The 14875-nt window shown below is 42.1% G+C and overlaps 1 protein-coding gene across 3 annotated transcripts in view; it reads right to left on the reverse strand.

Moving 5' to 3' along the window:
• Positions 1–14875, reverse strand: part of ZBTB24 (zinc finger and BTB domain containing 24) — a 33212-nt gene that overhangs the window by 14145 nt on the left and 4192 nt on the right. For 2 of the 3 annotated variants that reach the window (XM_012528991.4, XM_012528992.3), the window contains exons 3-5: positions 14479–14646; positions 13907–13990; positions 13125–13208 (exon numbers count right to left, since the gene is read on the reverse strand). In XM_012528991.4, the coding sequence (XP_012384445.2) occupies positions 13125–13208; positions 13907–13990; positions 14479–14646 (336 nt within the window). The remainder of the gene's footprint in view (positions 1–13124; positions 13209–13906; positions 13991–14478; positions 14647–14875) is intronic. The other variant, XM_012528994.4, reaches the window with a different exon arrangement.

Here is a 14875-nt window from a genome sequence, read left to right on the forward strand (position 1 = left end):
TCTTAAATAATCAATTGGTCAAAAAAGAAATTGCAAGAGAATTTAGCAAATACTTTGAGATGAATGAAAATGAGCATATAACATAATAAAACCAATTATGGACATTACTGAGAGGGAAATTTATAGCCTTCAATGCTTACATTAAAAAAGAAGAAAGAGCTAAAATTGAAGATCTAACTGCACACCTGGAGGAACTAGAAAACGAAGAGCAAACTAATCCCAAACCAAATCGAAGGAAAGAAATAGTAAAGATCAGAGGAGAAATAAATGAAATTGAGAATAACAAACAGAATCAACAAAACCAATATTTGGTTCTTTGAAAAGATCAACAAAATCGACAACATCTTAGCTAGACTGACAAAGAGAAAAGAAAGGACGCAAATAAATAAAATCAGAAATGGGAGGGGGGACATTACCATTGACCCTGGAGAAATAAGAGAGATCATAAGAGGATACTATGAACCAAAAAGTAGACAATGTAGAGGAGATGGACAAATTCCTAGAAACACATGAGCCACCTACACTAACCACAGAATAAACAAGACCTCAACAAGCCAATCACAAGGGAAGAGATTGAAGCAGTCATCAAAACTTCCCAGGGAAGCGGACTTGGCCCAGTGGATAGGGCGTGTGTCTACTACATGGGAGGTCCGTGGTTCAAACCCTGGGCCTCCTTGACCCATGTGGAGCTGGCCCATGCACAGTGCTGATGTGCACAAGGAGTGCTGTGCCATGCAGGGGTGTCCCCCGCCTAGGGGAGCCCCATGTGCAAGGAGTGTGCCCTGTAAGGAGAGCCGCCCAGCGCGAAAGAAAGTGCAGCCTGCCCAGGAATGGTGCCACACACACAAGAAAGTTGACGCAGCAAGATGACGCAACAAAAAGAAACACAGATTCCCATGCCTCAGACAACAACAGAAGCGGACAAAAACAAGAACACGCAGCAAATGGACACAGAGAACAGACAACTGGTGGGGGGGCGGGGAGAGGAGAGAGAAATATATAAATAAATTAATTAAATAGGAAAAAAAAAACTTCCCAAAGACCAAAAGCCTGGGACCAGATGGCTTCACAGGTAAATTCTACCAATTACTCAAAGACGATCTAATGCCAATCTTGCTCAAGCACTTCCAAAAAACTGAACAGTAAAGAATGCAACCAAACTTGTTCTATTAAGCCAACATCACCCTAATACCAAAAATCAGATAAAGATACTGCAAAAAAAGAAAATGACAGACCAATATCTCTAGTGAATATAGATGCAAAAGTCCTCAGCAAAATACTTGCAAACAGAATCCAAAGCACATTAAAAGAATTTTACACTACAATCAAGCGGATTATATCCCAGGTATGCAAGGGTGGTTTAACAGAAGAAAATCAATTAGTGTCATAAACCATATTGATAAATTGAGAAGAAAAATTACATGATTCTCTCGATCGATGCAAAAAAGGCATTTGACAAAATACAGCACCCTTTCCTAATAAGAACACTCCAAAAAAAGATAGGGATAGGAGGAAGTTTTCGCAACATGGTAAAGTTCATAGATGAAAAAACCTACAGCTAGCATTTTATCAATGGTGAAAGACTGAAAGCTTTCCCATTGAGATCAGGAACAAGACAAGTATGCCCACTGTCACCACTGCTATTCAACATTGCAGCTAGAAGTTCTAGCTAGAACAATTAGGCTAGATAAAGAAATAAAAGGCACCTAAATAGAAAGGAAGACATAAAACACTATTTGCTTATGATATGATCCTATATCTAGAATCTCCTGAAAAATCCACAACAAAGCTACTGGAACTAAAAGACGTATTCAGCAAAGTGGTGGGATAACTAGATTAATATGCAAAAATCAATAGTGTTTCTATACACTACTAATGTGCAATCTGAAGAGGAAATTAGAAAAAAAACTCCATTTATAATAGCAACTAAAACAATCAAATATTTAGGAATGAATTCAACCAAGGACATAAAGGACCTGTATTCAGAAAACTAAAAAACACTGCTGAAAGCAACTGAAGACTGAAATAAATGGAAGGATATTCTGTATTCATGGATTGGAAGACTAAATATCGTTAAGACATCAATTCTGCCAAACTGATTTACAGATCAATGCAATTCCAATAAAAATCCTGATAGCCCTTTTTTTTTCTTTTGCAGAAATAGAAAAACCAATTATCAAATTTATTTGAAGGTAAAGGGGTCCTAAATAGCCAAAAAGATCTTAAAAAAGAACAAAGTTGGAAGACTTTCACTTCTAGACTTTAAAGTATATTACTTAGCTACAGTGGTAAAAAAAAAACCCAAAAACAACAGCACAGTACTGGCATAAAGCCAGACACATTGACCAAAGGAACTGAATTGAGAACTCAGAAATAGACCCTTGCATCTACAGTCAGGTGATTTTTGACAAAGCGTTAAAGCCCTCCCAGATGGGCCAGAACAATCTATTCAACAAATGGTGCTGGGAGAAATGGATAGTCATATCCAAAAGAAAGACAGAGGACCCTTACCTCATACCTTATATATAAAAATTAACTCAAAATGGATGAAGGATCTAAATATAAAGCGACAACCATAAAACTCATAGAAGAAAATGTAGGAAAATATCTTCAAGATCTTGCAGTAGGCAGTAGTTTCTCAAACATTACACCCAAAGCACAAGCAACAAAAGAAAAAAACAGATAAATGGGACCTCCTCAGAAAGACTTTGTCAAAAGGGTGAAAAGGCAGCCAACTCAATGGGAGAAAATATTTGGCAATCACATATCTGCTGAGCACTTAATATCCACGATATAAAAAGAGATCATACAATGCAACAATAAAAAGACAAACTACCCAATTTAAAAATGGGCAAAGGCTTGAAAAGACAATTGTTCAAACAAGTAATACAAATGGGGAAGACACAGATGAAAAAATGTGCAATATCACTAGAAATAAGGGAAATGCAAATCAAAACCACTATGAGGTCTCATTTCACACCTATTAGACTGGCCACTTTTAAAAAGCTGGAAAACTGTAAATGTTGGAGAGGATGTGGAGAGACAGGAATGCTTATTCACTGTTGGTGGAAATGTCACTGTGGAGGAGTGTTTGGGAGTTTCCTAAGAAAGTTGAAATAGACTTGTCAGGGGACCCAGCAATACCATTACTAAGTATGTACACAGAAGGACCAAGAGCAGAGACACAAACAGACATCTACACACTGATGTTCATAGTAGAATTATTCACGATTGCCAAAAGTTGGAAACAACCTAGGTGTTCACCAACTGATGAATGGATAAACAAATTGTGGTGTATATACAAGATGGAATATTATGCAGCGGTAGGAAGAAATGAGGTTGTGAAGCATATGACAACATGGATGAACCTGAAGGACATTATATAGAGTGAAGCAAGCCAGACACAAAAGGACAAATACTGTACGGTTGTGCTTTATGAACTAAATATATTGTGTAAACTCATGGAGTTAATAATTAGAATATAGGCCAACAGAAAAAAGGAGGGTAGAGAATGGAAAGCTAGGGTTAATCTGTGCAGAACTGGTAAAAAGGTTGTTTGTAAATCTTTGGAAATGAATAGAAATGGTGCAAGCATATCATGGTGTTTGTAACTAGCAGAGCTATTACATGGGTATAACAGTGGCTGAAAGGGAAATTCTAAGGTCATGTATATTACTAGAAGGAAAGCCAAGAACTGCAACATGGGACTATGTAAGATAGTAAAACCTCATGTAAAGCACAAATATGGGTGATATTGCTTATTATTATAAGACTTTATAAAATATAAATACAAATATACTAGAGAGAAGAAAAAATAGCTGCTATGTATGGCAAGGAAAGCATAGAGAGACTGAGAGGTGATGAGTTTTATTATTATTATTATTGGAATAATGAAAATGCTCTAAGAATGACTGAAATGATGAATGCACAAATATGTGATTACACTGAATACCACTGATTTTACATTTTGGATGGATTTATGCTTTATTAATATGTTTCAATAAAATTGATTCGTTTAAAAAAAAGGGAGGTATAGAAGGAAAGTTTCTCAACATAATAGAGGGCATTGGGAAGCAGACTTGGCTCAACAGATAGTGTCCGCCTACCACATGAGAGGTCCAGAGTTCAAACCCAGGGCCTCCTGACCCATGTGATAAGCTGGCCCACACACAGTGCTGATGCGTGCAAGGAGTGCCATACCACACAGGGATGTCCCCTGCGTAGGAGAGCCCTACACTCAAGGAGTGTACCCTGTAAGGAGAGCTGCCCAGCACAAAAAAAGCTCAGCCTGCCAAGGAGTGGTGCCACACACATGGAGAGCTGACGCAGAAAGATGACGCAAAAGAGACACAGATTCCCAGTGCTGCTGACAAGAATACAAGCAAACACAGAAGAACACAGTGTGAATGGACACAGAAAGCAGATAATGGGGGGGGGGGGGGGGGCGGCGGGAAGAAGGGGAGAGAGAAAAAAATTAAAAAAAAAAGAGGGCATATATGAAAATCCCACAGCCAACACTGTACTCAATAGGAGGTTAAAAGCTTTCCCTCTAAAATCAGTAACAAGGAAAGGATGCCTACTGTCACCACTGCTGTTCACCATTGTGCTAGAAGTTTTAGCTAGGGCATTTAGGCAAGAAAAGGAAATAAAAGCCCTCCAAATTGGAAAAGTGGAAATAAAGCTGTCACTATTTGCAAATGACATGATCCAATTTAAATTTAGGAAATCCTGAACTATCTACAACAAAACTAGTTGAGCTAATAAATGAGTTCAGCAAAGTGGCAGGATACAAGATCAACATGCAAAAATCAGTAGTATTTCTATACACTAGTAATTTGCAAGCTGAGGAGGAAATCAGGAAGAAAAAATCCATTTACAATATCAACAACAAGACTCAAATATGTAGAAATTAGTTTAACCAGGAATGGAAAGGATCTGTATTCAGAAAACTACAGAACACTGCTAAAGAAATCAAAGAAGACCTAAACAAATGGAAGGACATTCCATGTTCATGGATCAGAAGACAAAACATTGTAAAGAAGTCAATTCTACCCAACTTGATTTATAGATTCAATGCAATACCAATCAAAATTCCAACAGCCTACTTTACAGAAATAGAAAAGTCAATAACCAAATTTACTTGGAAGGGGTACTGAATACCGAAAAACATCCTCAAAAAGAAGAGCTAAGTTAGAAGACTCTGCGCCCTGATCTTGAAGTGTAATATAAAGCTACAGTGGTCAAAACAGCATAGTATTGGCATAAAAGTAGACACACTGACCAATGGAACTGAATTGAAGTTCAGAAACAGACCCTTACTTCTAGAGTCAACTGATTTTTTTTTTCTTCAGATTTTCTTTTATTTATTTCTCTCCCCATCCCCCTCCCATCTGCTCTCTGTGTTGATTCGCTGTGTGCTCGTCTGTGTCCACCTGCATTCTGGTCAGGCAGCACTGGGAATGTGTGTCTCTTTTTATCTTGCTGAGTCAGCTCTCTGCGTGTGTGGTGCCACTCCCAGGCAGGCTGTGCTTTTCATGCGAGGCAGCTCTCCTTGCAGGGCGCACTCCTTGTGCACGGAGCACCCGTATGTGGGGGGAACCCCTGTGTGGCATGGCATTCCTTGTACGCATCAGCACTGTGCATGGGCCAGCTCACCACACAGACCAGGAGGCCGTGGGTATCAAACCCTGGGTACTGAACCCCAGACCTCCTATATGGTAGGTGGACGCTCTATCAGTTGAGCCACATCTGCTTTCCTAGTCAACTGATTTTTGATAAGCCTACCAAGTCCACTTTTCTGGGACAGAACAGTCTCTCCAATAAATGGTGCTGGGAGAACTGAATATCCATAATGAAAAGAATGAAAGAGGACCCCTATCTCACTCCCTATAAAAGAATCAACTCAAAATGGATCAAAGACCTAAATACAAAAGCCAGGACCATAAAACGCCTAGAAGATAACATAGAGAAACATCTATGAGACCTTATAGTAGGTGGGGGTCTCTTAAACCTTACACTCAAAGCACAACAACAAAAGAAAAATACACAAATGGCACCTCCTTAAAATTAAAAACTTCTGCACCTCAAAGGACTTTGTGAAGAGGGTAAAAAGGCAGCCTACTCAACAGGAGAAAATATTTGGAAATCACACATCTGACAAGGATCTAATAAATACGATTATAAAGAGATTCTACAACTCAAAAATGAAAAGACAAATGACCCAATTAAAAATTGGGTTAAAGACCTGAATAGACATTTTCCTAAAGAAGAAACACAAATGATAAAAAACACATGAAAAAAAAAAAAGCTCCACATCACTGCCTATTATGGAAATGCAAATCAAAGCTACAATGAGATATTTCACACCTACTAGAATGACCAATGAAACAGTAAACTACAAGTGTTGGAGAGGATGTGGAGAGATAGGAATGCTTATTCACTGCTGGTGGGCATGCAGAATGGCAAGGCCACAGTGGAGGACTGTTTGGCAGTTCATAAGGAAGTGAGATATAGATCTACCCTATGACCTGGCAATACCGATACTAGGTATACCCAGAAAAACGGAGAGCAGTGACACAAACAGACATCTGAATGCCGACGTTCATAGGGACTTTTTTCACAATTGCCAAAGACAGAAACAACTCAGGTGTCCATCAACTGAAGAATGGAAAAACTGTGATATATACACAATCGAATATTATTCAGCAGTAAGAAGTAACATTGCGAAGCATATGAAAACGTGCATGAACCTGGAGGACAGTATGTTGAGTGAAGCAAGTCAGGCACAAAAGGACAAATATTACATAACTTCACTATTGTGAACTATATAAATACAATGAGCAAACTCATGGAGTTAATAGCTAGAATATAAGTAAAAGAAAAGAATGTGGTTAGAGAATGCAAATCTGAGGTTTAATCTGTGAATTGGTAAAAAGTTTTTGGAAATGTTTGGAAAGGAATAGAAATGGCAAAAGCACATCATAGGATTTGTTACTAGCACTAACCTAAGGGGTATGTTAGTGGTTGTTTTTTTGTTGTTTTTTAGAGTAATGGAAATGCTCTAATATTGACTGAAGTGATGAATGCATGACTTGGTGACTCTACCAATTGCCACTGATTGTACACTTGATAAACTGTATGGTTTATGAACAAAAAATGTAATAGGGTGGGTTGGGGAAAAATTCACCAAATGTAAGACATGGATTAGAGTCTTTAGTAATACTCTGCTGATGTTCTTTCAAAACTTGTCACAAATGTTTCACTACAATGCAAAGTATTGGTGGTGAGGTGATGTGTGGGAGTCCTGTGCGATGTTACACATGTTTGTTTTATAAGTTCACAACTTTTTCTATACACTAAATGTTTATGTATGTTCATGTATGTGATATACTTTAATAAATTGTTTTTAACATGAAAAAAAATTACCCATGCTCATTTAAAATAATCAAATAATATTGAGAAGTAAAGAATGTAAAAACCACTCCCAACTCCCTTCTCTTGAGATACCCAGGGACCACTGTGACAAATGTCTTCACAGACATCTGTGTGTACCCACGCAGGGGCATGCAACTCCACCACGAGACCATCCATGCTGTCATGCTGAACAAAGACACACCTGTGTTTTAAAAGGATAAGTCGTGCTCCACTGTGTATATCCTTGAAGATTTACCTAACTAATCCCTTACTGATGCGCATTTAGGTTGTGTTTGGAGCTTTGTGCCATGCTATACAATCCTACCTGATGAATATCCACATGCAAACATCTTTTCACAATTGGGTAGTTTACATTTAGATACAAATGGCCAAAGGTGCTTTGTAGAAAGTTCCTAAATTACATTCTGACCCACAGTACATAAGCATTTCAATTTCCTCACTTATTTGTCAATCTATTGGGCAAGGGGAAAAAAAGCACATTTATTTTCTTTCAACATCTGATTAGTTTAACATGGTTTTATACATGTTTCCCACCCAGTTTTCTAGTGGGGTGCTCACTTTTTTATTTGGGACATTAACAGTTTGTCATGTGGGTGCCAAATACGTTTCCCCACACCAGACGTCTCTCTTACCTACGTCTCTTCATTCCACGCCCTTGATCTGCAGCCTTCATTTTTCTTCCCTGAAGAGGTTCCACACGGACTCACCTGCAGGACCTTCCCTCTATCCTCCTGGGGCTACCTGAGTTCTTTTCAATACACAAATCAAATATGCCTCCTCCCAACTTACACATCTTTTATGTCTCCCACCTTCCCTGAAGGCCTGCCCACTGCTTGGCGATCCAGTGACCCCTGGAATCTTTCACTGCAGCCCTTGGATGCTGGCCGCTGACAACCTCAAGCTTTGCACACCTTGCTCCTGTCAGGGAACTCCTCTTCCCACTTCCTTGTCCATCCAGCACTTGCTTTGGCTTCAGGAGCCAGCGCCCTTCCTCTGGGATGCTTTCTCAGATTTTCCCTGGGAAAGTGAATATTTCTACCACATGGCTCTTATCACACTATACTGAGCGATTACTAATAGAGGTTATGCCATAGCGAGGGGTCCGAGGTCTCAGAACATGGGAGCGAGTAACATTAATGAACAGTCTGGAAACACATAGCTGAGGAGGTGTGAGAAACTTCAAATCCTATCCAAGAACATGAGGCAGGCTACACAAAAAGCTGTGGCTTGATTTACTGTATTACATGTTAGTAGGCAAGGCAATCTATGTGAGTAGGGGCCCACAGGGAAAGAATCAGTGTTTAGCTAACACTATCCGTGCAAGAGAGTCTACAGCAGTGGGACTGTACGTGGGCTCAGAGGTGGCTCACCAGGCTTCTCCACGGCCTTGGCTAATTCCTCTGACTCACCCTAGCTCCCAAGCAACTTTTTGATTACTAACTTGGTTTCTGGATACACTGATAGCAGGAAGAAAAAACTGTGAGCAAAAGAAAGGTGTGGTCCCTTTGCTAAGTTAATACATTCACTGGTTTATCAGTCTTATGTGTTTGCCTAACTTGGAATGACTCACTTGCTTTGGGCCTGACCACCCCCAGGTATACCAATGAGACCTGAGGAATATGGGCTGCGGTGGGCTCACCGGCACTGCCTGTCTGCCTGACACCTTGCCTCTATTTCAAGATGCTTCCATCTCCCTCGCTGATGATGCACTCTTTTTTTTTTAAAGGTTTATTTATTTACTTATTTCTCTCCTCCCATTGCCTGCTCTCTGTGTCCATGCGCTGTGTGTTCTTCTGTGTCTGCTTGTGTTCTTATTGGCTCCGGGAACCAACCCTTGGACCTTCCGGAGCGGAAGAGAGGCGATCATTCTCTTGCACCACCACAGCTCCCTGATCTGCTACATCTCTTATTATCTCTCCTCTGTGTCTCTTTTTGTTGTGTCAGATTGCTGCGCCAGCTCTCCACGGGAGCCAGCACTCCTGCACAGGGCAGCGCTCTGTGCAGGCCAGCACTCCACGCAGGCCAGCTCACCACACGATCCAGTTTGCCTTCACCAGGAGGCCCTGGGCATCAAACCCTGGACCTCCTATATGGTAGACGGAAGCCCAATTGCTTGAGCCACATCCGCTTCCCTGATGATGTACCCTTAGCGAAGAAAGTTCTCATCTTTGGTGCTCAGTACAGTGCATCTAATGCAGAGAAAGTTTCCACTCAAAGAACTAAGAGGTAACAGTCTTGGTTTTCCAAATGAGCGTGGCCCTATTGCAACAGTTGGTGCTTCCTGTCCCGACCCTCTCAGCTTCCTAGCACCTGTCTATGGAGATGGGCACCACTCTGCCAGGAGGGCTCTCCCTAACCCATCCACTCATGCCTGGGGAGCACCAACAAACACTGAGTGTATCTCTGTGCTAGGGACAGATGGGTCACAGTCCCTGCCCTCAACGAGCTCAAAGTTTTTGGTGGGTTCGATTTCTTTTCTTATCTCTAAGTCACACAAACCACTTTATGGAGCTCTCTCTGTCTCCTTTTTACCAATCACACATCATCTATCTTCCTCTTCTCCTTTTCTCAAAGGGGATAGGGTGGGAAGAGTTTGCTGGGATCAGGAAGCAGAGGACTTCTTTTCCTTGTCATCCTCAGTTCAAGGCCTGCTTCTACTCACAAAGACCAGGAGTCGCATTCATGCCTTATACTCAGAAAGCAAAAGTTTCACTTCCAGTAAGACTCAACAAGCCGTCTCCCTCCTCCCCACCTGTACTCACTCCTAGGTATTTTCATTATAGGTTCACAGACGATTTACAGGCTTATGTGTAAATGTGTAAATTTTATAGCTCTGGCTTGTACCTAACCCCTCAACTTGAGACCCAATGTCCAACTACCTACTCCACGTCTACACTTGGATATCAAACAGAAATCCCTGGCTTGCACCTAGCCCCTCAACTTGAGACCCAACGTCCAACTACCTACTCCACGTCTACACTTGGATATCAAACAGAAATCTCTGGCTTGCACCTAGCCCCTCAACTTGAGACCCAACGTCCAACTACCTACTCCACGTCTACACTTGGATATCAAACAGAAATCTCTGGCTTGCACCTAGCCCCTCAACTTGAGACCCAACGTCCAACTACCTACTCCACATCTGCACCTGGATGTCAAACAGAAATCTCAATCCAGCATGTCCAAAACCTAACGATTTGTTCATCCCACAGTCATTCTACAATTCTTCATTCTTCAAGTTGCTTTTGCCTCCCCTTTCTCTGCCCCCACATCCAATCAAAAGCAAATATATCCTGGATTGGATAGCTTATCGCTATTTCCTTTGCTACCACTGTATTAGTCAGCCAAAGGGGTGCTGATGCAAAATACCAGAAATGGATTGGTTTTTATAAAGGGTGTTTACTTGGAGTAGAAGCTTCAGTTACCAGGCCATAGAGGTAAGTTACCTCCCTCACCAAAGTCTATTGCCATGTGTTGGAGCAAGATGGCTGCCGACACCTGTCAGGGTTCAGGCTTCCTGGGTTCCTCTCTTCCCGGGGCTTGCCTCTCTCTGGGCTCAGCTGCTCTGGTAGCCACAAGGCCAGCTGTAGACTATTAGGCAAATGGTTTGTTTCTCTTCTCAGGGCCTTCTCTCTTTCCTCACGACTAAGCTCTTCTGTGTGTTACTTCCTGGGGCCCCAGCTCAAGACTCCAACCTCCCTTTTCTGTGGTGCAGTTTCTCTTTCAGTCCCCAAACATCAAAGCCCAATCAAAGCCTTAATCATTATTTAACCAAGTAAAAGTAAAACCTCTGAATCCAATACACTCTAATACGCCCAGAGGAGAAGATCAGTTTACAAACGTAATTCAATATTTCTTTTTGGAATTCATCAGTAACATCAAACTGCTACAACCACACTGTGCCAAGTTACCACCACCTGTCCTCCCAATTACCACAGTGGCCTCCTAACAGGTGTCTGCTTCCACCCTCACCTTACACTACCCAGTAGCTGGAGTGATCCTATTAAGACCCTAAGTCAAACCACGTCATGCCTCTTGTTAAGGCCCTCTCACTCACAAGAAAACACAGGTCTTCACTATGCCCGCCAAAGTGCTGAAGCCAAAGAGCATCTAGAATGACCTGGGAGCTCTTAAAGATGCCAGTTCCCAAGCTCGGGCCCAGGCTAACTCAATCAGCCTCTCTGGGCTTGGGGCCACACTTGTGTTTTAAAGCTTCTCAGGCAAATGCCCCAGGCAGCTATGCCTGGAACACCTGCACTAGTGGGCCCTGGTGGCCTCCGATGACCACTTACACACCACCCCTCCCGTGGCCCTCATTCTGCCTTGGTCACCCCTGCTGCCTCCTGGGACTCCTCCGGCATGCCAGGAGCACCCTGTCTCAGGGCTTTGCACCTGTTCCCTCTGCCTGGGACACTCTGCTCCTGAAGAGTCCACAACGGCTCTCACTCCTCCACCGCATATGGAGCCCCACCCACGATGCCACCTCGTCAGCGAGGCCTCCCCTCACTTCCCCATGAGCAGCTGCCCTTCCCATTCCGGCCCCTTACCCTGTTTGATTTCTTCCCAGCACGTACCACAACCTGACACGTTGCACACCCATTTGCTCTGTCTCCCCTGCTAGAATGTCAGCCCCTCAAGAGTGGGGCTCTCTCCCTCCCACTAACTGCTGTACCCTCTATGCCTGGCACAGTGCCTGGGACCCAGGAAGTGCTTGGTAATTATCTGTTAAATGGATGAATTAAACAGCACAGAACCTATTCATGTCAAGGTCTGTAGAAAGATTATACGGAGATCCATTTTCATATAACCCATACCTTTGTGATATTTACTTACTTTAAGCAGAAAAACTTGTTTTCAAAAACTTGTTCAGGGAGCGGATGTAGCTATGAGGTTCCGGGTTCAATCCCCGGTACCTCCTAAAAACAAAATAAACAAATAAGTGAAAAAATCAACTCGGGGGAAGCAGTGTAGCTCAGTGGTTGAGGACTGGCTTCCCACATACGAGGTCCCGGTATCTCAAAAAAAAAAAAATTGTTCAAAGCAACAAAAAGCAATCTGACTGATAACTCTGGTAGACAATTTAATACATTTAGCAGAACCATTCATTAATCAACCTACTTTGGAAAGTTTTTCTTAGAAAATCAAAGAAGCTTATTTTTAATAAGTACTCTTGAGCAAAAGATCTAAGAGGCCCACGTTTTTCCTTTCTGATATAAATGAAAGAATCTGGCCTGCCCAATCAATCCTGCCTTCTTTCATTCCTGAAGCCGATTTTTTTGGGGGTGGCAGTGCTTATGTTACCTGTGCAGTTTCTAGGGAGACAGTATAAAAACCATTAGTCCTGCTGCTACCTTTATGTTTGTTTCATTTTGCTCCCTTTTCCAAAAAAAAAAAAAAATTATCTTGATATTCTTCAGTGAGGAAATGAATTAAGCATGAAAGCACAGAACTAGATTCAGAGTGCTTGCTAAATGATCTCCATTTTGCTAATCTACAAACACGTGTAACTTTCCCACAGAACAGTGCTGACAGCGTTCTGCCTTCAGCTTTTAAATAATCTACTTAGAAAATTCCCAATTTACAACAAACACGTCCAAACACAGTCTGTGGAGGGGACTCAGAGTACTTCATTCCTCACACTTCTGCAAATGGAAAGTATAGTGAAAAGGGACGATGCGAGGGCGTTTTACCTGTGTGTGTTCGCAGATGTTTCTTTAGCTGAGACACATCCATGAATTTGCGATGGCAATGGCTGCATTCCGGCAATGAATGGCCTTGTCGCAACAATAAAAAAAGTGTCAGTGCATGTATGCTCCCCCTGCATTTCTTCAGTGATTTGTGTTAAGCACTTCCCTGAAAAATAATCACTTTAAATATGGTATTTTAATTAAAAAAAAAACAATAAAGTTTATTAATTTGGAAACAGTTCATATTTTCCTAGGCACCTCACCTCATGAGGGATATGCTGCTTCCCCAATTAAGCTGGGGACCTTCTCATCTCCCTAACCATCATCTCCGGCTTACTGAGAGCAAATTGTGTGGCTATAGCCAGGTGATCTCAAATTACACTCCAAACCCCCCCCACTCCGCTCCCATCAATTGGCAGGAAAGATGAAAGGACAATGGGTAGAGCCAGGTAGAACAGAGCCCAGACTGATAGATGTGGGGCGAGGACATCCCTGTTCTGGCACCACGAGCAACCAGTCAGCACCCCTCAGGCAAGTGGTGCTCTGGAAAGAAACCAAATCTGAAAGGTTTCTGACTGTGGCACCAAAAATGGAGTACAAAAATTAAAACCAAAGCACATGGTGGTAGAGACTAGCACAAGGACATCTAATTTAGATCGCTTTTTGGACTCTTTCCCCTAAAGTTTCAGTTATCTTGTACAGTGTGAATTGAATATTTCAGAAACTAGTAATTTGTATTTGCATGTCTCCCCCACCATTCCAAATTTTTTCCCACTTAATTCTACCTGTATGAACTCGGTAGTGGCTCTTTAGTTGTCTTTTCTGGCTGAAATATTTTCCACATTGATCACAGGTAAAAGACTTCTGTCCTGCCAAGAAAAAAATCAAAACACCAAAACATGCAAAAACTATAAAGAACAAATATTCACTAATAAGATAAATATCACAGAGTCCCAGGCCCTGTTTTCTACAAATGATACCAATAACTTGCCTGCAAACCCAAATGCCTTCAGGGTCTATGGCAGTAACATAAATGTGTAAGAGCATATAAGGCATTAGGGAATGCTAGAGACTGGAGTAGGAGTGAAGAAATCAAGTTTCATTCCCGGGCATTAAAGCTAAATGCTGGTGATCAAACAAAACACACTTGTACACTCCATTCCTTGGCAGGCAGTTTGTAAGCCCTAGTTTTAAAGCTCAGTGAGGTGCAGAACTCTGCACTCTGATTAATGCATGTTTCAATGACACGAGGAAATGAAACCAGCAGACGAGAGACCATTTGGGTCAAAGAATGCCCACCCCGGAAGTGGGGAAGGGGAGCCTGGTGGCAGTAAGCCCCGTGGTGCTAGCCCGGTACCTGAGTGTAGGCTCATGTGCTCCAGCAGAGAGTGCTTGGTGGTAAGAGCCTTGCTGCACACAGTGCAGGTGTACGGCCGCTCGCCCGTATGCATCCTGGTGTGGACCTGCAGGGAGTGCTTTTGAGCAAAGCCTTTTCCACACTCGTTACACTTGAAAGGCCGCTCCCCTGGAACAAGAGCCCCAGAAGCATAGTGTAAGCAAGAACGTGTACATTTTTCTCTTCCCTCCCCAATTAAAATGGCACGCAAGGGTTTCTCTTAAAACGCATATATCCCCTTGACAGGCAGGCAGATGGGTAGACAGATGGATTGATAGGCTTATGTACGACAGAATGGTATGGTAAATGCGGCAAAATGTCCAAATTGGTGGGTCTGGTATCTGCGAGGATAAAGGTT

Source organism: Dasypus novemcinctus, chromosome 11, assembly GCF_030445035.2.
Source record: "Dasypus novemcinctus isolate mDasNov1 chromosome 11, mDasNov1.1.hap2, whole genome shotgun sequence".
NCBI lineage: Eukaryota > Metazoa > Chordata > Mammalia > Cingulata > Dasypodidae > Dasypus > Dasypus novemcinctus.